This window comes from Grampus griseus (genome assembly GCF_964374135.1).
Source record: "Grampus griseus genome assembly, chromosome: 15".
NCBI classification, from domain to species: domain Eukaryota; kingdom Metazoa; phylum Chordata; class Mammalia; order Artiodactyla; family Delphinidae; genus Grampus; species Grampus griseus.
Window position 1 is genome coordinate 45,945,933 of NC_139009.1, and position 26,403 is coordinate 45,972,335.

Sequence of the window (26,403 nt, forward strand, 5' to 3'; positions counted from 1 at the left end):
GCTCAAGTTTTTCAAAGGAATAATATTTTTTTAAAAAAAGGAAGATGGAAATATTAGATTCAATTTACAAGTTCAAAATCAATTTAAAGTCTGAAAATAAGTGAGATTAACCAGACAACGCAGCATGTAACTCTCTAGTAGTTCCTAATAGTAGCTGACTTAAACTCCTTCTGAGATAGATTTTTAAATAATAGTGTGGCATAACATATAATCCAAGACAGACATGATGACACTACTTACAAACAATGGTAGTATCTTATCTTCTCAAAATCTGTGATATATTTGGGTACAATGGGCATAACCATGAACTAGAATGAGGACCTGGGAGCACCACCCACAGTTTTACTGTCCACTATTTTGGTGACTTTCAGCAAAGTATTTAACTTCTTTGATTTTCTTTCCTTATTGGAAAAGAGGAAAATGCTGTCTACATAAAGATTATTGTAAGATTACTATGAATACAGTTATCTTATTGCACTCGTGTGTCAGGTACTATGGTAAAGCCCTTTTCATACATTAATTTACAACTATTATGTGAGTTAGGTAGCATCTCCATTTAAAAAATGAGATTCAGAGAAAATTTGCTCAAAATCATATAGCTAGAAATAACAGAATTAAAAAACTTAAGAGTATCCATCCAACTCTAAACCCATGTTCCTGTTACTATGCCCCATAAGAAATGTAAACAAATTCTAAAAGATGGCGAAGGTCTTAACAACTTGCTTCCCAAGCGCCTCCCCTGTAGCACTGTAAGAAACAGAAAGGATCCTAACGAAGAAAGCCCCCTCTCCATCTGATTCCCAAAGATTCCTCCATTCCAGACCACCACCCAGAACACATCTCTACCAATCACTCTGCTCCATCTTTCCAACCTAATCATTCACGTCCTCTACTTGTGCACCTGATCTATAGTTCAAGGTCAGAGTGGACCCTACTCATTACAAATTCATGCTGTCATTTGAATGCAGCATTCACAATTGTATAACCCTCTTTCCCTCTCACATACTCATCAGTCCATTCCTCACAGTGGCTCTCAGGCTAAACCCCAACATCCTTAATTTTATTGGATTATTTTGCCAATTAAGAGGTACAATAAGATCAGATCATTTGCATTTCCACCTTCATCTCAGTGGACATTCTTTTAACCAAAACCTAGAATACTCTCAGTCTTTCTCTTGGCAGGATATGAAACAGCATTTCTGCCTGATTGGCCCTTCTTTCCTTACCACAATTATATTCTCCTTTGGTTTGAAGACAACACATTTTCCAGATGCTCTATTCTTTCCAACTGCTTATTCTTTCTTTACTGGATCTTCCTTCTTCCTGATTACCAAACACCTAAACCTGCAGCATGCCCTGTCAATTCTATCTTCCATATATATCTCAAATCTACCCACCTCCCCTCTTTGTATCTACTGCCATCACCCTAACTTGATTCAACATTATCTCTAGCTTGGACCGTGCTACACTCTCTCAACCAGTCTCCTAGTTATTGCCTCTCTTCAGTTCTACAGATTGATATTACTATTTTGGATAATGTCACTTCTTTGCTGAAAACTCTTCAAAAGCTTTCAACTGCACTTTAAAAAACCAAACTACCGTTAGTGACCAAACCATAAGCAGAACTCAAGTATTATTCGATGAATGAATAAATGTGGACAATTCACAAGACTCAGTCTTAAGCTCTGTTCTTTTCTCAATTTGTATCTACTCTCTCAAAGGAGATCCTCTTTTGCAGCTAAAAATAGTGTTTAATGATTCTCAAATCAGAATCTCCTGCATCAAACTCTCACTCTATCTCTAGTCCCAGGTGTTCAATTTTAAGACCTTTCTATTTATTTTACTCCAAAGCCTAAATGAAAAAAAGGCACAAAACAATATATTGTTTGCTACCACTTATGCCAATAAAAAAGAGAATTTTATATATATATATATAAAAATTGCATGCATATTTGTTTACATATGCATAAAACCGCTAGCAAGATATACAAGAAACTGGTAACACTGGTGGCCTCTAGCAAGGGAAACTGTATGGACAGGGTCCAGGGTGCGAGAGACTTCATAAGCACCTTCTGATTTTTAACAATGTGAATGTATTACCTATTCAAAATAAAGAACCTTTTGTTTTTTAAATAAACAAGTCTCTAACCCAACGATAAATGTAACCCTGCTTTCTCCTCAACTTCCCAGTTTCTGGAGAGAACCATCATTTTTGTGGCCCCAAGGCTCAAAAACACTACTAGTGACCTTTGATTCCTTGTTTTTCATATTTAATCATTCACCAAATCTTCCAGCACTTTCCTGAAAAGGTACTGGAGTTCTTTTCCTTCTTTCCAATTCCATTTTCTACACTGGAACAGACTTTCATTTTCTTGATCTGAATTATTGCAAAGGTCTTGCTACCTAAAGTTCTTCTGTTTCGCTCCCTACCTCCAATTCATTATTCATGACATTGCCACACCGGCTTCCTAAACACAGTATCACTTTCATGTTAGGCTCCTACTCAAGAACCTATAATGGCTCCCTTTTGTTTAGCAAACCAAGCTCTCAAATAAGAAACCTCTTAGGCGTAATAATAGAAACCAAATAGGCTTAATAATGCCTTTTGTGTCAGGTGTACTATTTCTTGCCCTATCATAGTTCCTTCAGCAGGCACCACCAAGAAGAGTGAAGTTTTTCTCAATGACTGGCTCAAATCACTCTCTCCTTTCTCTAATTTTCTACTGCCCAAGTCTGTGGAATAAAGTTACTTTTCACAGTATTTTGTGTTGGTGCATACCTACTATATAATCTCAATTAAGAAACTTAACCTTTCTGTGCCTTAAGTTGCCTTATCTGTGAAATGCTTTCATGGACTCTTGATGAGGACTGAGTTAAAGCACTTTATCAGCTATCTTATTACTATTCTGTAACTGTTTCACTTGTTATGTATTATCTCCCAATAAAACCCAGGATGAGGACTTCCTTATACATCTCTCCCAAACCCAATTAACACAAAATTGTGCTTAATATAAAAGGTACACACCCTATGAGTCTGCTTTTGATTTAGTCAAGTGGGATTTATTCTATTGATAAAGTAGAATTTTGACACATGTATCAGGCACTTTATTCTGTGTTACACTGTATAATCATTCTCTTTTCTTTCTAACAGTGTTTCTTTAAATACTTCACAAGTTTATTGGCTCCTTTAGGTTAAGTATATCTTCTTCCCATCAACTACCAATACTTCGATATTACCCACAGTAAGCAAAGGAAGTGATGTGAATCAATGATTTCCTATTGATATTGAGTCATTTGACATTAACTCAACTCATTCTAACTTATTTTGAACCCACAATTCAGTACTTAGCTCATTTTACAACTGTAATGTTAAAAGAAGAATGTTAAATATTCCTCTGTATTTATTCAATGAATTTTTAAAAATTAATTTTTATTGCCATAGTTGCTTTACAATGTTGTGTTAGTTTCTACTGCACAGCAAAGTGAATCAGCTATACGTATACATACATCTCCTCTTTTTTGGATTTCCTTCCCATTTACGTTGCCACAGAGGACCGAGTAGAGTTCCCTGTGCTATAGAGTAGGTTCTCATTATATTCAATGTATTTTAATGTAGCAAAATTTCCTATAAACTATGAATGTCTCATTAACTCACTCAGGGCTTTTTTTTAAAATTAAAAACCCACTAATGATCAATATATTTCATATAAATTTTAGAAATAAGTAATTTTCTAGACTAATTTATTGAATACTTAAATGATGACACTTAAAAAAAGGTAATTCTAATGAACATAGAAAAATATGAGGTGTTTGGAAATCCCAATTTGTGTAATCTGGTAAAAAGGCAAACTGAAAAAGATTTTGGTGAAACAAACACATCTATTACAAAGAAAATAAGTCTAACATAACTCCTATATAGCTCTTTGATTTCTATTAGAAAAGTGCAGTCTATTTAAACAATAAAGAAAAGAAAACAACTGACTCCATTTACACACGTTTTTCATTCTTATACACAAAGCTTTTCCAGAGTATTCTCATTGCCAAAGAGTTCTCTTAAGCTTTAATGTTATTCAGTAAAAGTACCTCAATTAAGGAAAAAGATATTTTTAAAAAGCCCTAATAGTATATTATTTAAAAGGAATTAATTACAAAAAACATTTCCCCAATGGCATAAAAATTTTTTTAAATATTTTTCTCCCGCAATACTTAAATTTTCTAGCAGAGTAACATGACACACAAAGTTATGTCCCAAAGTTCCTAAAATATTCACAGAACCACTGTGTAATTCTGGACTAACGATGGGGGTTTATACACAAACCTCCGCTATAATGTGATCTTTCTAGTTAAAAGAACAGCTAAAGGATCTTGTATACAATTTGAGAAGAATCCATAACATAACTAATTTTTAAGGAGTCACACTTAAGAAGACAGTTCCTGAGAATTATATTCATGCAGGTAGAAAAAAATGGTTACAAAATATTGTTACTCCTTCCCCCCAAAGCAAGCAAACAAAAAAACAAACCAAAAGTGGCTATGTGGTAAAAGTCAGTACAAAGACAGAGAGTAACCATCTGCCTGGCTGACTTAGAAATTAAATTTAGTTAAATTTACCTTAAAACATCTAAGGTATAGGAAACAACTTCAGGTGTTCAATACAGAACAAATGTTTGATTCTCCATCAAAAAAGACATAATATTTTCTTAGCAAAGGAAAAAACTATTAACTGAATATGGAAAATTTTAAAAATATTTCAAAGTACTAAGAATGCACTGTATACACAAAACTGTTTAAAAGTAAGACTTTTACTAATAATGCACTGTGCAGTAGATGTAATTTCATTCCTCCAAGTGTGAAGTATTTGTTTCTGAGCATCTAAATTTTCATTGACCTTGAAGAAAGTAGGCACTGATGATGCAAGTATAATTAATTTATCTTTTCCTTCAAATTATTTATCTTTTCCTTCTAAAACTTCTGCCATATTCACTTTACACACTCCACACAAAAAAAACTGGAAAATAATTTATCTTTTCCTCCAAAAATCTCTGCCATGTTCACTTTACACACAGAACACACACACAAAAAAACCCTAGAAATAATCCAAATGTCTAACAATAGGTGTATATCATACATCATACAGTGTTTTAAAAAAGCCCAACTAAATCTACATTAACATGAACAAATCTTCGAAGTAACTTTGAGTGAAAAATGAAAGTTGCAGAGTACATGTAAGAATAGGAGATCAATTGTGTAAAGTTTAAAAACGCACAAAAGACTACGTATTATTTATGGATACATACATATGCAGAAAAGGTATAAAGCATGTACAGAAATAATACACATTAACTTCAGAATAGTGGTTACCTACAGGGAGGGTGGAGAATGGATAGAATGAGATGGGTACAAAGGGAGTTTTAATTCTATCCACAACGTTCAACACTACAAAAAGATTTGAAACAAATATGGTATAATGTTAACATTGTTAAATTTGGTGGTGTTACACAGACACTCATTATATTATTCACTGTACTTCTCAATTTTGGAATCTTTCATAATAAAAATGAAAACATTCACAGGATAAAGGAAAAGTTGAATCACTGCAGCCATTTCCAGACTAGATAATTAGCACACTAAAACACAACACAGGTTTTCTTTTCCCAAATAAGACAATAAGTATCAACAGAAAACATTGCATAATAGTGTACACTTTCATGAAATATCCATTGGTTATTATATTAAAAATATACAACAATTAAAGAACAGGATTAAGTGCTTCTACTTCAAAAGCTTTATCTTTGCATGAGTCAAAGGATCCACTTTCACACCACAAACAGGCTTTCCTTGCTTTAAAGAGTACCCCTTTGAATTTTCTTTTATGCCATTTCCTTTATATGTGACTGAGAATAAAAGGCTTAGTGTACAGGGTATAGAAGATACCTGGCTAACTGCAGTTAAATAAGACTAATGAATACGTCGTATTCCAATATAAACTAACAGTGGCTCAATTCAAAGATAATAAATTACTTCCAGAACAAAAGCTTTCACTTTTCAGTTTGAAACTTTTAACCTGCAAGGGAAATACATATAGCCTGTAATTCTGTTTACCATCCATGTTTTTTTTTTTTTTGTCAGAAAAGCTTTCCCATCTTTGTCAGATTAATACTTCCTTGATCACAGATGAAGTCTTTCAAATTAAAGATAAACAAGTACTTGCCTGTTGTTTCTGATATGCAGTGTTTGGATTTATCTTTGATTCCAAGAGTAGTGATCCTGCAAGTTAAAAAAATAATAAGTTTCAATTTATAAAACACTGAATAAAACATCAGAATACACATTAAAAAAACAACTTTTTTCTTCCCCCAGCAGGACATCTGAAGTAATCAAATGTATTCCAATTTACATTCTTCTCTCAAGATCTGGGCTTCATATTTAATGTAGAACATATCATCCTATCCCCATATACCCTTAAAGGAAAAATTTCATCTAAGAACAACATTCAGACCAAGAATATGCGGAGACTAGATTACTTATTATAGTTTTATTGAAATGAAAAATTTAAGGTCTAAATGACCACCTGAAGCCAAATTTTTTTTAACAAGGTTATTTTATTGCATTTCCAGTTTAACAAATAAAACAAATTACAAAGGACGACAACAGGGATTTAAGTACTTAGTACACAAATACAGAATTGCATTTATCCTTTTCTCTTTAAGAACAAAAAGCAGGACACCTCATGTAAAGATAAATGTCCATGATTACTTTAAAGAAAAAGTGCAAGAGTAAAAGATATGTCAAAAATAAACCGAAGACTGCTATTTTTCTTTAATCTGCACAAATCAGTTGCTCAAATCCAGCGATCAGATACAGTGAGGAAGGTGTTTTACTTAAGGCTGTACATTTTATAATTTTAAAATATTTCACTTAAGACTCGTACAATAAATCAACGAATACAAGTTTACAATCTGCTCTGGTGTCCTAACTTGTTTTGGTTGTAAAGTATCCACTTGTTCACAGCACCTTCTACAAAGATAGCCTGGAGGGATCCCAGACTGAAGGTGTATGTGCTTGTGCGTGCGTGTATCGTGGCAACAGTCTGCAATAACCCCAGGAAATAACCCCTGCATTTTGGTTTTCCCCAGCACCTGTCGACTGTGGCAACTGGGGCTAGTTAGCAAAATCAGTTAAAAAAAAAAAAAAAGTTAAGTTTCACTAAACCTTTTGTACCAGGCATATAATGGGATAAGAAAATAAAGGGGGACGGGAAGGGTCAGTTCCCTAGAACAAGATCACTACTACCTTGTTTCTCATGACTTCCTCTCTTCTCTCTCACACTCTTCCCCCCACCTCTTTAAGAGGCGAGACTGGAGAGGAAGGGGTCAAAGGTTTAATAAGGAGAGGAGGCGGGGGAACAGAGAATCGGCGTCCGACTGAGGATAAATCCCGACAAAGTAGTTTGTCTTCACCGTACTGAAGTGCAGACAGAAAACCAATGCGCTGTCCCAAGCGGTGGCAGTAACAGTACTCGGCCCAGGGCCTAAACCCCAAGGCTGTGCCCAAAACGGAGGCATGGTCCCCTACCCTACGGTTCCAATAACCTTACCGTCGGACTCTGCCCGAACCAGCAGCGACATTCCCTTGAGCTCCTCCACATAGGTGGAGGAGACGTGCCCGGTGCCTCGGTCGTCCCATTGCCGGTCTTCGTTCAGGGTATAAACCTTCACTCGCCGCCGCGTATCCGACATGGTGGCTGCTGTCCCCACAGCTCCAGCCGCCGCCTCCTTGCTCACCTCGTCCGCGCCCCTCACTCTAGAGAGACGGTAGCGGCGGTGGCTGCAGCGGCGGCGGCGGCTCCGGAGAGGCCCGAGTTCACCATGGCTCCCAAGGTTCAGCCGCGGGAAGGGGCAACAAGAACCACTGAGACCTTTCCGCCCGGAGTCCCGGTTACCTCTCACTTCACCCCCGCACACACCCACCCTCCCCACCCTTTGACCCCCAGAGCTCGCTCGCTCTCTCGCCGCCGCCGCCGCCGCCGCGGTAACTACTACAGATCCGCCATCTTGTAACCCGATTCTCTCTGCCTTTCTCTTCCTCCTCCAGCAAGCTCGCACGGGCTGTCCTAGCAGGGGCTACGGCGGCCGACGAGCCCAACAAGAGGCACCTCCGTTTCTGCATGCACGGTGTTCTCGCGAGGCGGGGTACTGGACTGAGGTGGGTGGGTCTAAGTGCGACTTCCTCCTATCTCGGCCCCGCCTACTCCCGTGGGATCTCGGTTGAGTGGGCGGTCCCTGCGAGCTCCTTGTCTCCACTGGTTCCGCGACAGTCCTCTCTGGGCAGGCCGCGGGCGCGGAGTCATGGATTCGGCTTCGTGCGGATTGCTGGCTTCACCCGGCGTGTGACGAGCCGTGGGATCCAGCTCTGTGGAAAACACAAAGCAAACCTGGGAGGTACGCATCCTTGGACGGGACTCACCCTGAGCAAAAGGGAAGGAAATGTGCTCGCACTGCTTAATGGAAGCTCACCCTTTCAGCCTGTGAGAGAAAAACAGTTTAAACCTCATTCTGTGAGGAGGTTAGCCCTTTAATGCGACCCGAAACCCCCTGAAACTCGCTATGGAGTCTGTTACAGTTAAGCATCTCCTCAGGAAGTGTCCTGTGCATCTCCAGGAGATTGTAATATTGTACACAAGTGTATCGTTAGGCTTTTGGTGGCTGGCCATTGAAAAGCATACTTTTCGCTTCATGAAAATACAGTGCCCTTCCCGTGTTTGTAACGTCGGAAAATAAGTCTTCAGATAAGTTTAGGGAAGTGGCAGGGAGCTACTTTCCTAACATATCGAAGAGCACTGTTTCGATATTTTTGAGTTTCTCTTGCTGACATTTCTCGCGTTCTCTCTCGGGAGGTCTTATGCACTGAATAAGCGAGGGAGGAATTCTCTTGGCGTTCACGTTGTCAAACATCACATTAAGTGTCAGACATTGAGCGGTGGATACAAACCATGCACTGGGCCCCTGTTCGTTTTCGGTAGAATCCTTTTGTTCGTTTTTAAAGACAGTTTCAGCTTGTTGTGCCGCCAGCTTTTTACAACCCATTAGTCTGAAAGGTGAAAGTCAGGCGAGATGCACACGTTTTACCCTGCAGCGCATCTTGGGAGTTGTAGTCATTCCTTATCAATGGTGTTTTCAGAACGTGCTTATGTTTTGACCAGATCTTGTGGATACACCCTTCCGCGGTACGCTAAAACGTGAGACGTCTTACACAGAACAGGCGCCTGATAAAAATTAAATTCTCGGTTCAACATCTGGATACATAGGATTTTTTAAAATCTAAGTATACTTGGATTAAATAGTTACAATATACGTGGCAATAGAGCCCGTTAATTGCTGTGATTGATGTGGACGAAATGCATTTTGAGCCCAGAGAAAATAACATTTCCGTCTCGGGTCAGAGAAAGCTTCACATAGATAACTTTTGAGGCACACTCAGATAACTTTTGGGCCTGATGTTAGAGGATCCCTGAGTGGGAGTTTGGCTTGAAAGGTGTTCAAGGCTGTGGGGACCAGGTGAACAAAGTCATAATGTGTTACTGGCCTAAAAAAACGTATAAATAAGTTATGTATTAAGTTAAAGGAATGAGAACTGTACAGAAGTCACTTTGACACCATACGTGTTAAAAGTTTACTGTTCTACAAATAAGATCTAACTCTGGAAAAAATTGAAACAACAGGAGTCATTTCCTGTATTTATTCAATCATTCAGCAAATATTTGTTGAGCATATATTATGTGCTAGACATTATTCTATACAGTGAATAAATAGAAAAAGTCCCTCTTTCATGGAGCTTACATTCTAGTGCAGGAAGACAGTAAACAAAGCTATGCCAGGTACTGATAAATGTTGTGACCAAAAAAAAGAGTAGCAGAAGGTTAGAGAGTGAGTATGGGAAGGGTAATGGTGTCTATTGAGGGTAGGCAGTCTGCCATGCATTTCCCTAGGGGAAGGGAGAGCCAGAAAGCAGTAACTACAAGTACAAAGGCCTTGAGGCTGTAAGCATGCTGAGTGAGTGAGAGGGATAGCAAGGAAACCAGTATGATTGGAGTGGAGTGAGAAAGGGGGGAAATGGTGGGAAGTAAGGTTGGGAGTGGGGGAGAGGCTGTCTTGAAGGGCCTTGGGTTTTGCTTTCAATGAGTTGCAAATCCATTGGAGAGTTTTGAACTAAGGAGTGGAATGATCTGAACAGTGTTTCAAAGCATCCCTTCCACCTTCCCCTTAGTATCCCTTTTGCTGTACTCCCCAATATCTGAAATAAGGGAACAGAGTTAAACCCTCAGCACTCATCTCTGCCCCTTGCTGGATCCTCAGGCACAGGTTATTGGTTTTTTTCTTGCCCTAGGTCACAGGGATTCTCTCTTCTGCAACAGGCCGACCTCTAACATTTGTAAGGTCCAGGACAAGCACACAAAAGGAAGACCATATACCATATGTCTAAAGATTTAAAAATTTTAAATCAAGCTATTAAATAAAATATATTTTCTTTTCCTACCTTTGGTATACCCTAAGCAATATATTTTCATATGGCCTGGAAACCAGATTCCAAATTCAAATCTAGAATTCTTGAACTCCTCAGAGTTCCAGAGTCTCCCTTTGGCTCCTGAAGTCCTTAGCCTGCCTTCTCTTCTCACACCTCAGCTCTGCCTGCAGTTAGACAGCCCTCATGTGCGCACAGAGGGTACCCCAGCCTTTTGTCCAAGCTCTGTCTATGTCTACTCTCCCTGAATGTAGTCACCCTTTGGTCACTCCTCAGTGGCCAATTAAGGACAGAATTTGGGAAGAGGACTGTGCAGACCCTGGGAGCAGGCTTGGCCTTTGGGGCAGGGAATTCCAGGGTGCCCAGAGCATGGTCTAGAAAGGGAAGAGTGGGTTCCAAGTGGACACATCCATTGGTTTCATGGACTTCTCATCCCGTGGAGAGAAACATAGACAGAGGGCCAGAGCAGGATTCTCCAAGACACACTGAGGGCAGTAATGCACTGCAACAATGTGTATTCCCCAGCAAAGGTTTTCTTCAGGCAAGTTCCACTCCAAGGGTTGAGATAGATTTCTATATCTGTATATGTAAATTTATACCTACCACCTTTTTTTTAAAACACAAATAATGGAATACCGTACATACTATTGTACTAATATACCCTAGTTTATTTAAACCATTTTTTCTGTCTCTATATATGTCATTTCCAATAGTGCATAATTTCAAACAATAAATGATTGTACAGAAGTTGTTTCATGTGTGCCAATATATGCATAGGTTAAATTCCTAGAGCAGGGTTTTACAGTTTTGGCACCACTGACATTTTGGGCTGGATAATTCTTTGTTGTGAGAGGCTGTCCTGTGCGTTACAGGATTATTAGCTGCATTCCTGGCTTCTACCCACCAGATGCCAGTAGTATTGCACCCCATCCTCCTGTTGTGATAATCAAAATTATCTCCCATCATTGCCAAATGTCGCTTGAGGGCACATTACACTTTTTAATTCTTGAGGATTAAAAAATATAGTAATCTCTACAGAGTAAACTGGGTTCTCAGTCTTATTGACTCGTGTCCTTGAAATGTGAGGCTTTCTGTTTCTACCCTTCCTAATTCTGTGCGATGTTTTTGTGAAAAACTTTTATGAAAGTTTCTTTGCTATATTCATTCACTTTTTTCCTTGAGGTGATTAATCTTTAAGACCTTCTCCATTTAAATAAGTCATCAAAACTGATAACCTACATCCTCTTCAGCTACATTCCTATTTCTCTTCCCCTTTTCAGCCAAACTGTTCAAGGGTTAAAGTTGTTTATACTCCCTACATTTCCTCACCTCACCACTGGACTCCTTAATTGAACCTATCTATTGTGGTTTCCATCACCCAGCCCTCACCAAAAAGCTCTTGATAAACTCACTAAAGACATCTTTGTTGATAATGCCAATGGACATTTTTCAACCCATTTTACTTGATCTAAGTTAAAATTGACACTTATTTGTCTGAATTTCCTTCTTTCCAGTCATCTCATGATGACTCCTGCTCTATCATTATCCTTCAGATGTCACCACAATTATCACTTACGTAGAAGAGACTTCCTTGACTAGGTCAAATCCCCGTGGAACCAAAAAACCCAATTCACATCGATTTAAATGATAAGACAATTTATTGGCTCATGTGAATAGAAAGTCTGAAGATAAGATGAACCTCAGGATTGATTTAACTGAGTGACTCAAGAGTATCAGTGAGAACTTGATTTTCTTCTGCCTCTCAGTTCTACTTTCTGCTCTGCCAAATCCATCCTAAGGCTGATTCCTTTTGTATCTTAAGATGGTAGCCAAGAGCTCCCAAGGCTACACAGTTCTTCACATCAAAAGAGTTTCTTCACATATCTCCAGTTGCATTGTGATTATACTAACTTAGGTCACATGCCCACTCCTGAACCTAGAGTTTTGTGGTCTAGGGAATGTCATGTACTGGACTGGCTGAGGCAAATCAGGGCCCATGCTTGTAGCTGCGGGTGGGGTTAGTCCTACCCAAATCCCATGTATGTTACACTATGTGATATGGGTAAAGTAGATGCTAGGAAGACAACCAGAGTATTCATTTTATCTTCCTATTACACACTTATAGCACCATGCACCCCTCCATTGTAGCATCTGTCATACTTGTAGCTTTATATTTATTTGTACGAGTTTTTATTAATAACTGTCTCCACATGTAGATGAAAAATTTTCATGAGTCCAGGGAGTATGTTTTTCTCACCATTGCATCTCTGGTACCTAGCATCTCATTCTTCTGAGGTGGTAGGTGGCAGTGTTACAAGGGCGTGTATGGGTATGAGTGTGTGTATGTGTGTGTGTGTGTAGGGATGGTAGTCCTTTGGTTATGTGGGTTTGGGAAGTGGAGTTAGGCATATAGCCCCTCTCTGTATAGACTTTTACCTTGCCCTCAAATTCTCACCCCTGATCCTTTGATTTTTTTTGTGTGTGTGTGGAGATAATTTGTTCTCTTTTCTTATCTGATCACCTCTGGGGTCATATAGATTGTGACTTCCTCTGTTCTGCTAAATTTACCACTGCTCTTCTATTTGCTTGTTATGCAACCAACATTTATTAAAATCTCTTGTCTGCTATTGTCTCTTTTGTTTGCCCTTTGGGCTCTACTTTTTAAAAAAAATATTTAACTGTGTTGTTAATTTTCCATGTTTAACCAAGGTATTGTCATGTTTTTATGGCTTTTTAATGTTTAGTTCTCTAATCCACTTGAAATTTTTTGTATATATGAAGTTGGATGTCAATTTAAAATTTTTCCTCCCAATGGAGAGCCAACTGTTAACATCATTTATAGATGAAATAATATGAAATGCTATTTAAATCATATTCTTTATTAAATTCACAGACACACACACACATATACACACATATATCTAGATTTGAGTCTGAATTCACTGTTCTTTTTCCATTGTTTTATTTGGCCAACTCTAGTATGACAGTTAATTACTATAGTTTTATAATTTGTTTTGATTTTTGGTTGGTGTGGTGGCCTTAAAGTGCACCACTCTGATCTCCTTAAAGAGAACCTACTCTGGGGAACATAAGTTATCTGACAGCAAGCTGCCTTTTGGGCTCCACCATTATGTTTGTGCCACAAATACCTCCAGCTGCTCCCAGCCAGTGACTCAGCACAGCAGGGGTATAAAACTTGTCCTTTCTTGTCCAAAGCAGAACTCCTCTAATGGCAACTTTGGCTTGGGGAACTTAACAGCCAGGATGAGACTTTCTTGGAAATACACTAGTCTGAAGCTCCACCCAGTATTTCCTTCCCTTCCTCCTTTTACAGAGGTCAGACTTGCACTATGGTCTGCAGGCTCTTCCTGTCAATTTCTGAGCCCACGTATTTTATCCATCACAGACATTTCCCCCAATTAATATCTTGCAGATCCCTTCTTGGCATCTGCTTCTCTGAGGACCAGAACTGACATAGGTGATACAGGGAGTGATGTCAGAAATCAGACAGTAAGATGGGGTTTGGGGAATGGTTTACTCAGTCCCTGGCACAAGGTGGCCATTTGACTACTGATTTCACAGGTAGTGACCTAGGAAAACATCCTAGAAGGGGTGAATGCTGTTGCCTATTCAACAGTTCAGGATTTGAAAGATATGGGAGAAACAATGCTTATGAGGAGAGGAGAGGTGGCCAATTAAGTTGTACTACTCCCTTGCTGAGGGCTAATGAATTGAGGGCACTTAATGCACAGTTAAAAACTACATTTGGGAGCCAGGGGGGGCTCGTTGGTCTTCATAAAGAGGCCCTTATTCCCTGCAGTGGAAAAACAGATATGGGATTTGACAGTTACAGAGCTCTAAAGATATTTGAATGCTCAGCCTAGGGAGGCTTGCTATGCAGCTAGGGCCCTGGTTGGGAAAGCCTGAAGCTTTGAAACATGGGATGGATGCCCGTATTTTGGCTCTGTAGATATCCCTGGATCCTCAGGGGCTGCAGAAGTGGCTTATAACTCCTAGTAAGAGATAACACTTCCCCCTTGCAGAAAGACCTCCTCCATAGTTGCTCCCATTTCTTGGAGCTGAGAGGCTATGGTAACTAGGGTTAAATCTGGTTGCAGTATTTAACTGCATTTGACAGCTGATTTCACAGGTAGTGACCTGGGGACTGCTTTGCCTGATAAGGAAGGAGATTACACACCGAAGGGACTGAAATAATATGCTAGCATGTACTAGCGGGAGCTGGAGGAGTACGCTTGGGACTGGATTTTTAGGGTGCTTGATCAAGGGGGCTGGAGGTTAAGACTGAATAATCAAGACGTCATTGCCTTTGGGACTGAAGATTTAACCCTGGTCAGGACCACAGGGGATGGGGCAAACTCACTGCTGGTGTAGCTCCGTGAAGCCTGGAAAAAGAGAAGTGGAAATGAGCTCATTCCACGGCAACGTTTGACCGCTATTTATTTTGGCAAACATATGTGGCCACTGCTTGCTTATTAGTTCTAACTGTTCTATAACAATTTAAAGTGTTTTTTAGATGATCATCTGCAAATGTTTCTGTTCTTCTCCACCTCTGTTTAATCTCATCACATTGATTAGGACCTTAGAACACTGATGAGAATAATAGTGGTGATTCTTGTTTTGTTCCTGACTTTAATGGCAACATCTGCAGTGTTGTATACATGTTCTTAATTTCTGATAGATACCATTTTCCAAGTTAAGGATGTTTCCTAATATTCTAAATTCTCTAGGAAGTGTACATCGAATTCTATAAATTGACTCTTTTGCATCTGGTTATTATACGGTTTTTATCTATAATTCATTATAGAGATTATATGCTTACCCATTCTTGCATTCTTATAGAACTACTTTGTCCTAATAGCTATTGCCAATATTAAGATAATTTATCTGTTTTCATAAATGATAATGGCCTACATATTTTTATACTTAAAAAAATATCATCTCTTCTAACTTATGAGTCCTTGGCAATTGCATTAAATTTTATAGTCAATATCAAAACTATAACCAACTACGCAGTTTGGGTTTTCATGAGACATTGGGTATTCTTCAGTGTTTCCCAACACACGCAGGACCAAGTTCGGAGTCCTAAGTCTAATATTCGAAACCCCTCTACAATCTGACCTCTATTTACTGTCTTCTTTATCCACTGGTAAAACTGTTCCACTCCACAGGCAGCCTTTCCCTTTATAATCATCCTTTAAAGCCCAGCTCAAATATCACCTATCCATAATGAAGTCCTATTCAAATTCCACTTCTTAGAAACTTTCCCTTTTTCTTCCAGTTAGAATTAACCTATTCTTTTCCTTTTTATGACTTTTTTAAAACCTTTACTAGACTGCTCATCAGTCTGCCTTTCATAAGTTATTGACTCTATATTAGAGTATATATAAGTCTCAGAAGGAAACAATTCCATCATTTAGTACTGTGCTCATAGTAGGTAGTTTTAATTACCTTTAAATTAATTTTGTAAATTTCAGACTAATTTTGAAACTTGTTGCAGTGATTTGAGATATGCTTGAGATGGTAAAACTGGAGTTGTTTTAATTATCTCTGCAAAAGTCACTTATGCCCCAACTGCTTTCTAGGATATTAAGGTGAATATCCAACCAATATGTTGGTTGGTGACTTCGTACTCATATTTAATAAGTCAGACATCTTTCTCTTCAAAACTATTTTGCCCCCTCAGGTTTACTATTCATGTCACAGATCCTACTATCTTCACAATGCTCAGGCTGAAATCCTCAGTCCTAACTGCTTCTTTTTCTTCCAACTACATCCCCTTCTGAGTTAATCTAAGTCTATCCATTTTCTTTTTACATTTGTTTTGCAGTATCTTGGTATTGGCTCAGTCCATTTTTTCTGAACATTCTCCCTTCCCAAGGAGTGAGCCCTTGAGAATTCTCTGACTAGTTGCTTGCACCAAGTTTAGGGTTACCAGATTTAGCAAACAAAAATACAGGATACCCAGTTAAATTTGAATTTCAAATAAACAAGGAATATTTTTTTAAAATATAAGTATATCCCAAATATTGCATGGGCCATAGGACACTGAACATTTGTTTACCTGAAATTCCAGTTTCACTTAGCATTCTGTTGTTTTATCTGGCAATCCTAATCAGGTTTGACACCCTTTCTCAAGCTGAGCCTATCGTTTTCTCCTCCAGAAGTTGAACTCAGAGACAAGTAACTTCCTGTGGGATAGCAATCTTTTGTCCCATGATACGAAAATACGTTTGCATAGAAGAAAAAAGCTGTTATATGGAAAGCAGCACAAATGAGAGGCCATGAGACTGTATAGGTAGGGAGAACTGTCTTAGTTCCTGATAACTTGACAGTCCTGGTTCAAGTCCGCCACAGGGAGTGTGACTTGCCTTCTGTGAAATAAATTCATGGCCCTGTGATAAAAATCCCCCGTTGCTTTAGCTTAACTTAGATTGGTTTCTGTCCCTCGATACCAAGACACATTCTCTTTTCCATTTATGCTGCCTACCACCCTAGTCTCTGATGAGCCTGGAATTTTGTAAAAGCTTTTTAAACTTTTACACGACTTTGGTATCTTCTGTCTTCTTACAAGTAACCAGGTATATTCTTGCCAGATTAAATGCTTTAAAAATATCACCTTGCACTGGCTATCTCTTGTTTTATATTCTTTAATAAAATTTGCCTTCTAATTCTGGTGAAGAACAGGCACAAGATTAAGGAGTAAAAGACTGTGAAATTGGTTTATAGAAGGGAAAGGCTGCTATATATTCCAGACATACAATACCAATAAAGTTGTTAGTCCCTTTATCTGGAATTTTCTTTTCCAAATAGCTGCACATCTTCTTCCACTTCATTCAGGTCTCTGCTCAAATGTCACCTACTCAGAGATGCTATTCTGGATCATTTCATCTAATATAGTACCTTTTTTTTTTTTTAAATCACTCTATCCCCTTACCCATTTGTTTTTCTTTAAAGAACCTACCACTATCTGAGATGTTGTATACTTATTGTTTCCATCCACTAGAATGTGAGCATTGGAACTTTATCTGTTTTGTTTACTGATGCATCTGCTGTACACATTATAGTACCTGGCACATAGTAAGTGTTGAATAAATGAATGCCATGCTTGGCTGAACTGAACTGAGAAAGATACTGATGTTAGATCTAGAAATTCAAGATATTCTATAAGAGAAGAAAAAATGTATTAAAAAACTGTAATTTATGGGCAAGGAGACATCAATAACAAAGGTTATAAAGGAAAAAGTCTTTAAGTACCTATATTGCACTAACTACCAAAATGGGAACTCAATTTGATTTGAGTCATTATAATTTAGAGATCTTAGCATATGATAGCCCTCATAGAAAACCTTTTTTGGAAAGCAGGGAAAACTACCAAGATGTGAATGTGAAAAATAAGTCCAGACATAAAGTGTACGCTCTTGATTTAAGTGGAAATGAGACAGACCCTTTTCGTGGTTTGTAGTTAGTGACCTGTATTTTCACTTTGTGGCACTACTGGTCTCTAGAGTTTAAGAACTAGCTTTATTTTTCCATATTATTAGCAGCTGGGAGTCTTTTTGAAAAATAAAATCTAAAACTCAAGAAAAACATAAATTACAATTTTGAAATTCTACCAGTAAGAGTTATGTCTTAAACAGAAGACAAAGTGAGAATAAAATTTTTTTTGTCACTATTATAAAATAGAACAATGAAATGTACAAAGCATATAATTTAAATTTAATCTTTCATTTTCAGTTGATCTTCAATAGTTCAGAAAGTATATCAACATTGCCTGTCATGCTATTTTACATACTATACATATACATAATCAATGTTTACTGACTTAAATACCCACATTTAAAAAATCTTTGGTCAGCTACATTTTTAGTATTTTCTGAACTAGTTAGCCCTGAGTCAAGAATTTACAAATATTTTATCAGATTTATAAAAGGAGGAAGATTCTAAATTATGACTTCCACGAACCATTTACTTTTTTTGTGGAATTATAATGTGATATATTAAAAAATGGGAATGAATATCATCTTACAGCTATTACTAATAATTATATCAATAGCCTCTAAACACGGCTGTTTCAAACATTTACTTATTAACTGAAAATCATGATTCCTCCATCCCTTCCACCAAGAACATCCATACATTAGCAACATACACACACAAAATGACCTAGTTCTATATGATGAGTAAATTATTTTTCTGTATTTTCTAAATTTGAAAAATGTATTACCTCATTCTCAACAGGATCCCATTTATAATATTTACTCCACTATGTTTATGGTTTTGTGACCAATTTGAAAGGTGGTATATCATTAAAATTAGATCAAATTAGCTCCCTCAGCTCCTTACTATATCTGGTAACTGTACTAAAGAAATAGGCACTGGTTTTGAATATGGTAAGTTTCAGTTTGTGAAACAGCTGTGGGTAAGTAAAGCTATTATGCAGAGGTAAACCATAAGATGGCTAAGAGTAAACTCACTACTGTATAGGAAGAAGAAAAATATGTAGGAAGAAATCCATCATGCAGCAAATGTGACCCATTATTTCTAAATTTTTCAGATATTTCAAAAGTACAAGATTTAAAGGGTAGTCTTTTCTAAGACGTATAAATGACTTACTTTTAGTAATATGTATTGATTTATAATGTAAGTAAGAGTAATATAGGTAATTCGGAATTAAAAAATGGAACACGTAAAGTGAGCATTTTAATATAAATCATTAGAATACATTTATATTATATATAAATCTACACATTAGAAGATACTACTGAAATTTTGCTATACAGAGTATCACTCTAGAATTCTTAAAAAAAAAAAAGTCACTGGGAAGAATTAAATGATGACTGTGGAATAGATTCTCCCATTACAATACTGCTTCTGTCACTTAAAGTTTTGACAACAGTTGTAGCTGGAGACTGGAGCACTTTCCGAGAAAGCCTCATCCTTCCATCAGCTGGATCACGTCCAAAGTATTTCACCTGTGTTAAAAAAACAAATATACTTTAAAAGTTACAGCACATTGACTGATGCCCAAATTATTGGGTTGGCCAAAAAGTTCGTTCGGGGTTTTCCCTGAAATGTTAATTTAAACTTACATGGTCCAAATAAAGCAATGCTTAATATTTTCACTTGTTCACTGAAATCATGGCTCAGTGCTAACTGGAGGTATATGCTAATAAATATAATTTGGTTAAGTAGTGATTATAAAAAAAGAAGAGACAGGGGATTTAGTTGCCCAATTATAATCTTCTGTTAGACTTATCTGTGCCTTATTCTCTCCGGACCAGGTGCCTATACTGGAAGAACAGTGAAAGCCATGGTCTGTGAACCTAGATAAGGGCTTCCTGAGCCTAAGTATGCTACAAACTATATAAGATTATGCTTAGGTCACTCACTGTTAACACTCAAAGGACCATCTATCACACTGGAGGTTATTTGGCTTGAACACAGACATTGAAAGTCAGGGGGAAATGTGGTTGTCTTTTTACATCAGAAGGGACTTAAAAACTATCTTATACAGAGAGATTATGTTTTAGTTCTTATCTTTCTCTAGAGGCTACTTGAACAATGGGACTACAGATTGGGAATAAACCAGAAGTCTTAGTTACTCAGGTCATGGGTATCAGGAACAACTAGAACAGAATGTGGTGCAGCCAAAAAAAAACCAGACTGTCAACCACTTCTTTCATCTACTCATACAGGACTATTAAAAAGGTAAAAAAAAAAAGGTCGATTTTGTTATCAGAATTCTAGAACTGACATCATGGCTTTCATCAAACTCAAGAACTTTTAGCCTCAAGCAGTATAGAAGCAATTAAAGTCTCAACTCCTCAAATACCTTATACCTAATACTCTGCATAGCCATCCCTGACTGGCTCATGTATTTTTAAAAGCTCTAAAGGGGACTACTGTCCTAACTAACCCGTAAGCTCCTTGAAGGAAAGAATTGTATCTAAATCCCTAATGAGTCTGTTTTAAGCAACCCTAAAGTTAAAAAAGAAGCACAGCATATAAATAATATAAATCACAGATGTTGATTTGATTCTTTCAGCTTATTTGATGAAACAAATAATTGAAACTTCAAGTATAATTTACAACTTTAAGGCTAAAAGGTTGAATACAAGTACCTGAATTTCTTGGCCAACTTCTAAACCTAAAGCAGTGGGATGTTTAATCTGAAAGAGAACGTGTTAATCTATTAGTGGTCATGCATAATTACCTACTATCCATGGTAGTACACATTTTTTTCCAAGTGGAAAACAGCTTTATTGGTTTTTCTGATTATAAAATCTGTTAATTATAAAGATTTAAAATAATACAGAAGTATTCAGATGATAGTAAAAATCATCCAAAACCTCTCTGCTTGTAGATAACTAATGGTAACACTCCAATGAGTATCCCTTCAAATAGCTATTTAGTGTGTGTCTTGCATTTATAAAAATGGACCTTACTGAGCTTGTTGTTTTATAGTATATAGATTTTTATTCAATAATATGTTGAGATCTTTTCATATTAATAAATGAAGCATTATAATTGAATATTCAAATTAAATTATTTGTTTAACCAATCCCCTAAAGATGGTCATTTAATTTATTTTAAATTCCAGTGTTGCAAATGTTAATAATCAGTGAATCTAGGTGAAAGGTATATGGGTGTTCGGTCTATTATTTTTTTCAACTTTTCTGTAGGTTTAAAAAGTTTCAAAAAAAAAAAAGTTTCAAAATACAAAGTTGAGGGAAAATAAACTGCAGTGTTGCAGTGATTATATATTCATATAGTCTATCCTCTCAGAACAAAGTATGAGAGGAACTTTGTGGTGGAACTTCTAGGTCCAAAGGTAATTGTATATTTACCAAACACTCTCCAAAAAGTTTGCCCCACTTTACATTCCTATCAGCAGTGTATGACAGTGTCCATTTTTTCTCTACACTCTTATTTATGCACATTGGGAATTTTCAACTATCTGAAAAGTTGAAAAATGGTAACTTGGCTTTATTTGCATTTTAAAAAATTGCTGTTGATACTGAATATCTTGGTTAGCTTAAAAAAAACAACAACAAACAGTTTTTCCATGTTCTTTGTTCATTTTCCTATTGATATTCATCTTTCTTACTGACCTACACAAGCCCTTTGTATATGAAGCCTCTGTCATATAAGCAGTTTTTCCCCTAAGTTGCTGCTTGTCTTTCAAACTTACTGTAGTTTTGCCATAATTTAAAAATATCATGGGGTCAAATTTTATCACTTTACTTACATTTTTGGCTTTGATATCATGCTGAGAAAGATTTTCCCAGTCCCAAGATTATTAAATATGCATATTTTCTTCTAGTGTCCTTCCTCAACCCTCACCCCTCCCAATGCCCAGATTTTCTTCTTCTGCCCTCACTGCCTTAAAAAGAAAAGTTTTCTTTTTTATATTTAGCTCCTTGATCCAAATGGGATTTTGGTATAAAAAGAGGAAAGATCCTGTTTTATGATAACTAGCTGTACCAATATGATTTATTGAATAATCTTTGTTTCTTCACTGACTAAAAATGTAACTTCTAGTATGTATTATACTCTTATGTATATAACTGGGTTTATTTCTGGTCTCTATTTTCTGTTGTTTATTTCTGGGCCAGTAATACTGTTTTATCCTGTATTACTTTATAATATTTGGTAAAACAGACCTATTCTTTCTCTGCCCCCATAGTATTCTTGAATGGTTTCATATTGGTTTCATAATGGTCTTCCAAATGTATAGACTACAACAAAGACTAAGAACATCCTAAGAATTATCTTTCCATGATTGACTGGTCAGGAAAATTGGGAAAACAGGGCTGTAACTAGATATTTTTACTAACTGCTATGTGTTAACTCTAGAGGCTATTGTATCATAAAACACTCAAGAATGTTTTTATTCCATCATGGAAAGAGAAATATTATCTGGTAAACAGTGTAAAACAGCAGTATCTCTGTCTTTTTGGTTTTGTTTTTGTATTTAGGCTAGTAGTGGACAAGATGTACAATCCTCATCAACCTAGGTAATTTCACTATGGTTATTTTAAGGCAGTTTTTAAAATAATCAACTATGCCTTTCTTGTTTTTACCTTTCGTTGATCAAGTTGTGTGTTATGAAGTAGTACTGCAGTCATATTTGGATATAGTTTAACCATTACTCCAGTGTCTCTATGAAAAGGAAATAAGCCTGGTTAGAGCAATAAATAACTCTATTATCTACTGATAATTAAACTGTGATTATGTTTTCATAGGAGAACAAAGTAAAAAAACACATAAAAACCCCTCTCCAGTACATGTTTTTGTAACTATAAAAAGTATCTAAGAGGGATACTTATTTTTCCAATTGAAAATACACTTTATATTTAAATACTTATAGACCAAAGGACAGAGAAAAGATAAAGGAAAAAATATGCTGGTTAAAGCTTTCGGAATATATATTCTTTTATATTTCTCTTCATAATATTTTCCAAAAAGTTTTGAAATGACACTAAATATTTTAAAATAAGTGTAGAATTATCATCAACCTATTAAGGAGTGATTTAAGGAAGGGGGTTACATAAAATGGCATACTTATTTCATTAAAAAATTTATCTTCCTTTTTTTCTTTAATCTACTAAAATAAACCATCTCATTTCTTAGTTTTCACCTGTGATATTAAACAAATTATCCCATTGCCTTTTATAATTCATTTCAAATAGTTCTGAACATGCATGCTACATCTGATAATTTTTTTTTCTTAAAAAGGGAATTTTCTGACTCAGAAAATGCAATCTTTTTAGCTGCTTAAAAAATGATTTGAGGTTGAAACTGCCATTTAAAAAAAGTGCACTACTTAGGCCTTAAGTAGTACTATCTTTAAAACAGACAAACAAGAAACTACCAAAAAAAAAAAAAAAAGAAAAAGGAAATATTGCTAAGTCTATTTGGGGCTTGTTTACTGTTTATTGGGAAGATTAAAATGGTGGGAAATTTGGTTAAAGAAGACAATTCAGTTAGAAGAATATATTAGTATAATTATAATCACAGAACCATGTTAGTGAAAATCTACAAACTGGTGCAGAAAATAAATTTTATGTTAAAAATAAATAATGATTATATGGTAATTGACATATAATCTAAACATCTTACAATTTCAAAGTAAATAATGCAAATGTGAAGTTAACATGAGCTTGTAATATAAATCTTATAAAAACCAGCACAGCATTTTAGTTGATATTACCTGATTTCAGTTATTGTGGCGGTATATACTGCTCCAAATTCTAATTGCTGCTCTTGCTGTAAGTGCAAAATAAGCCGTAAGATTCAAAAAGAGAACAGCAACAAAAAGTAGAAAAAAACTGACTATTAAAAGATCTATTCTTACATCATCTTTGCAGATTTCGGTAATGAAGTCTCTTGCTTCATGCATGGCACTGGGTGTTGGTGCAAATATAGAAAATGTTTCTTCGTCCACCTGACTAATAGTTACTCCTTTAAAAAAAATAATTTTATATATTAAAGTTAACTTGCTCATTCCATTGGAGAATAGTCATAAAAGTAGATGTGAGAGCAGGGGAATGACCTGGAAGTAGCTGGGCAGGGTTGTGCTATGCTTAATCACTGCTTTAGAAATGAAGGGGTTCATTTACCAACAAATACACACTGCACACCTACTATGTATCCAACACTGTGCTAGGCCCTGGGGATACAACAGTGAGCCAATGTCCCTACTTTCTGGGAGCCCACAATCTGGTGGGAGAAAGCATATAAGTTCTTATTTTGGAGAGTCTGGTTTTGCACTCTTAATTATGAGAAGAAACTATACTAGAACCCTTTCCTCACCTTTTCTTCTTTCTCCCTCTTACTCTTTAGAGTGGTGAACAGATGGATGAGGGACAAAATCATGTCCGTTTCTCAATCTTGAGAACTGCCCAAGGTGACTCTACTTCTCGCTCTCCTTCAGTAACCTCAAATCTGGTAAGTACTATGTAACCCAAAGATTGATTCCAGAAAAAAACAAATTGTAAAGCATACTACTTCTACACATACCCTTTAAATAAGAGTCTAAATAAATAAGACTAAGTGAAAAATAGCAGAACTCATAATAAGAAAAATTAAAGCAAAACTCCTCTAAAGTGAAAAAGTAATTTTTCTAAATGTTTGATTTTAAAATGTTGAAGAAAAACTGATGAATTCTAAGTCAGTCTTCTTGAATATAAAGATGATCGTTTGCTAATTTATTATGAGGCATACATAGAAAACTTACAGTAAAGACATGTCAGCGTTACATCCTTTTTTCATCTCATTGAGATGTCAATGTTATATCTGTCTCTCATTTCTCAAACATATTTTTTGAGAAACACAATAGAGGTGAAATGGCAAACTTACCTGACCTAGCATTAAATAAAAAATCCCAAACGTCATACAACTCTTACCTGTTTCAGCTTGAAGTTTTTTTAAATGATATCCACCTGGTCCAATAAATTTTGCTCGTTTTGATAATGGAACCTGAACAGTTTCTGAAATGTAGTACAGACAAAAATATAAATTATTTAAATATATATATATACACACACATACACACACACACACATATATTTATGAACCTAAAACATGTACTGGTCACTCAAGACTTGGTCTAGACACATGTAAAAATATTTCAGCATGAAATATAGAAAAACAATTTGCTATGTGACTAAAAACAATTCTAACATCTAAGAATATCCCCTCAAATTTAAAGTATTTTAACTATAAAAGCATTTGACTTTTTTGTTTTGTGTATGGATTTAAAAAAAATTTTAAATACCAATGTACTTTCATATGTTTACCTTATCATGAAATCAGTAATTTTAATGTATTACCTACAACAGGTCCATTTTCTTTTCTAGATGCTCGAGGTTTTGAAATAGTTTTGTTCATAATCTGTAATATCTCCTTCTTTGCCACTTGAAGAGATAAAAACATAATAAAATTATAACTGTATAAAATAAATGTGATCAGATATAGCAGTATTAGTTTTATGAAGTAGGATCCAAACTCTTTAGCTTAATAATCAAAGTTCTTTACATCCCAATTACCTTAACAATTCTACTTGTATTCCCTTCTCCAGTCCTATCTCGGGGAGTCCTTTTGTAAAAACTGAATTTTCACTGGTTTTCCACATTCATGATTAGTCATGTACCCAGTAACTTAATACTTCTTGATCTAGGTTGTTACATTAAATTTCATTTTCTAAAGCAGTATTTTATAATAAGCCTATTTTTAATAATAAGCCTAACGGGAATTATAGTTCCCATTAACACAAAGACAATGAAAAAAGGAGAATCAGGCACACTGGCTTGGCTTACCTGAGGCTTGCTGAATGGCCTCCATTACAATTTTTATTGGTATTCCAGGTAATTTAATGTCAGCCTAATATGGAAAAGCCGAAAATTTATGTAAATATTGATTTATGACCTTATTTAAATATTTTAAAGTGAAACAAAATGGGTTTTAAAATACCTGTAATGCAGTTATTCCCTTAGTAGTGCCGGCTATCTTGAAATCCATGTCACCATGGTAATCTTCAATCCCCTTAAAGAATTTAACAAATTATGATATAATTTTAAACAAAAGTGAAATTCACCATAGTCACTATAGAGGAATTTTTAAAAATAGCTTTATAAGTAAACCATGTCCTTTAGGATTATACACAAAAAAATACCTGTATATTAACTACTGCTTTCAATTTGTGGCTTTTTAAGTTATAAATATTTCATTAGAAAATCACTTTATTTTCAGATCATGTTCCCCCCCATAAATGCATAAGGATTAATTTATGATCATCCTAAAGTGAGCCATTATGGATACTTATACTGTAATATTTATTTTTAACTCACATTCTATAAA

General features: G+C 36.1%; 2 protein-coding genes across 4 annotated transcripts in view; both read right to left on the bottom strand.

Moving 5' to 3' along the window:
- Positions 1-8,140, bottom strand: part of PPP4R3B (protein phosphatase 4 regulatory subunit 3B) — a 61,692-nt gene extending 53,552 nt beyond the window's left edge. For both annotated transcript variants that reach the window (XM_082672917.1, XM_082672916.1), the window contains exons 1-2: positions 7,598-8,140; positions 6,212-6,267 (exon numbers count right to left, since the gene is read on the bottom strand). In XM_082672917.1, the coding sequence (XP_082529043.1) occupies positions 6,212-6,267; positions 7,598-7,739 (198 nt within the window). In that variant the 5' untranslated portion in view covers positions 7,740-8,140. The remainder of the gene's footprint in view (positions 1-6,211; positions 6,268-7,597) is intronic.
- Positions 8,141-19,211: 11,071 nt separating this feature from the next.
- The window catches only part of PNPT1 (polyribonucleotide nucleotidyltransferase 1), a gene marked incomplete at its 5' end in the record, with an annotated part of 39,868 nt that continues 32,676 nt past the window's right edge, over positions 19,212-26,403 (bottom strand). For both annotated transcript variants that reach the window (XM_082671837.1, XM_082671838.1), the window contains 9 exons: positions 19,212-19,514; positions 20,664-20,711; positions 22,626-22,704; positions 23,756-23,811; positions 23,900-24,006; positions 24,951-25,034; positions 25,377-25,460; positions 25,863-25,926; positions 26,017-26,088. In XM_082671837.1, coding sequence (XP_082527963.1) covers positions 19,356-19,514; positions 20,664-20,711; positions 22,626-22,704; positions 23,756-23,811; positions 23,900-24,006; positions 24,951-25,034; positions 25,377-25,460; positions 25,863-25,926; positions 26,017-26,088 — 753 coding nt within the window. In that variant the 3' untranslated portion in view covers positions 19,212-19,355. The remainder of the gene's footprint in view (positions 19,515-20,663; positions 20,712-22,625; positions 22,705-23,755; positions 23,812-23,899; positions 24,007-24,950; positions 25,035-25,376; positions 25,461-25,862; positions 25,927-26,016; positions 26,089-26,403) is intronic.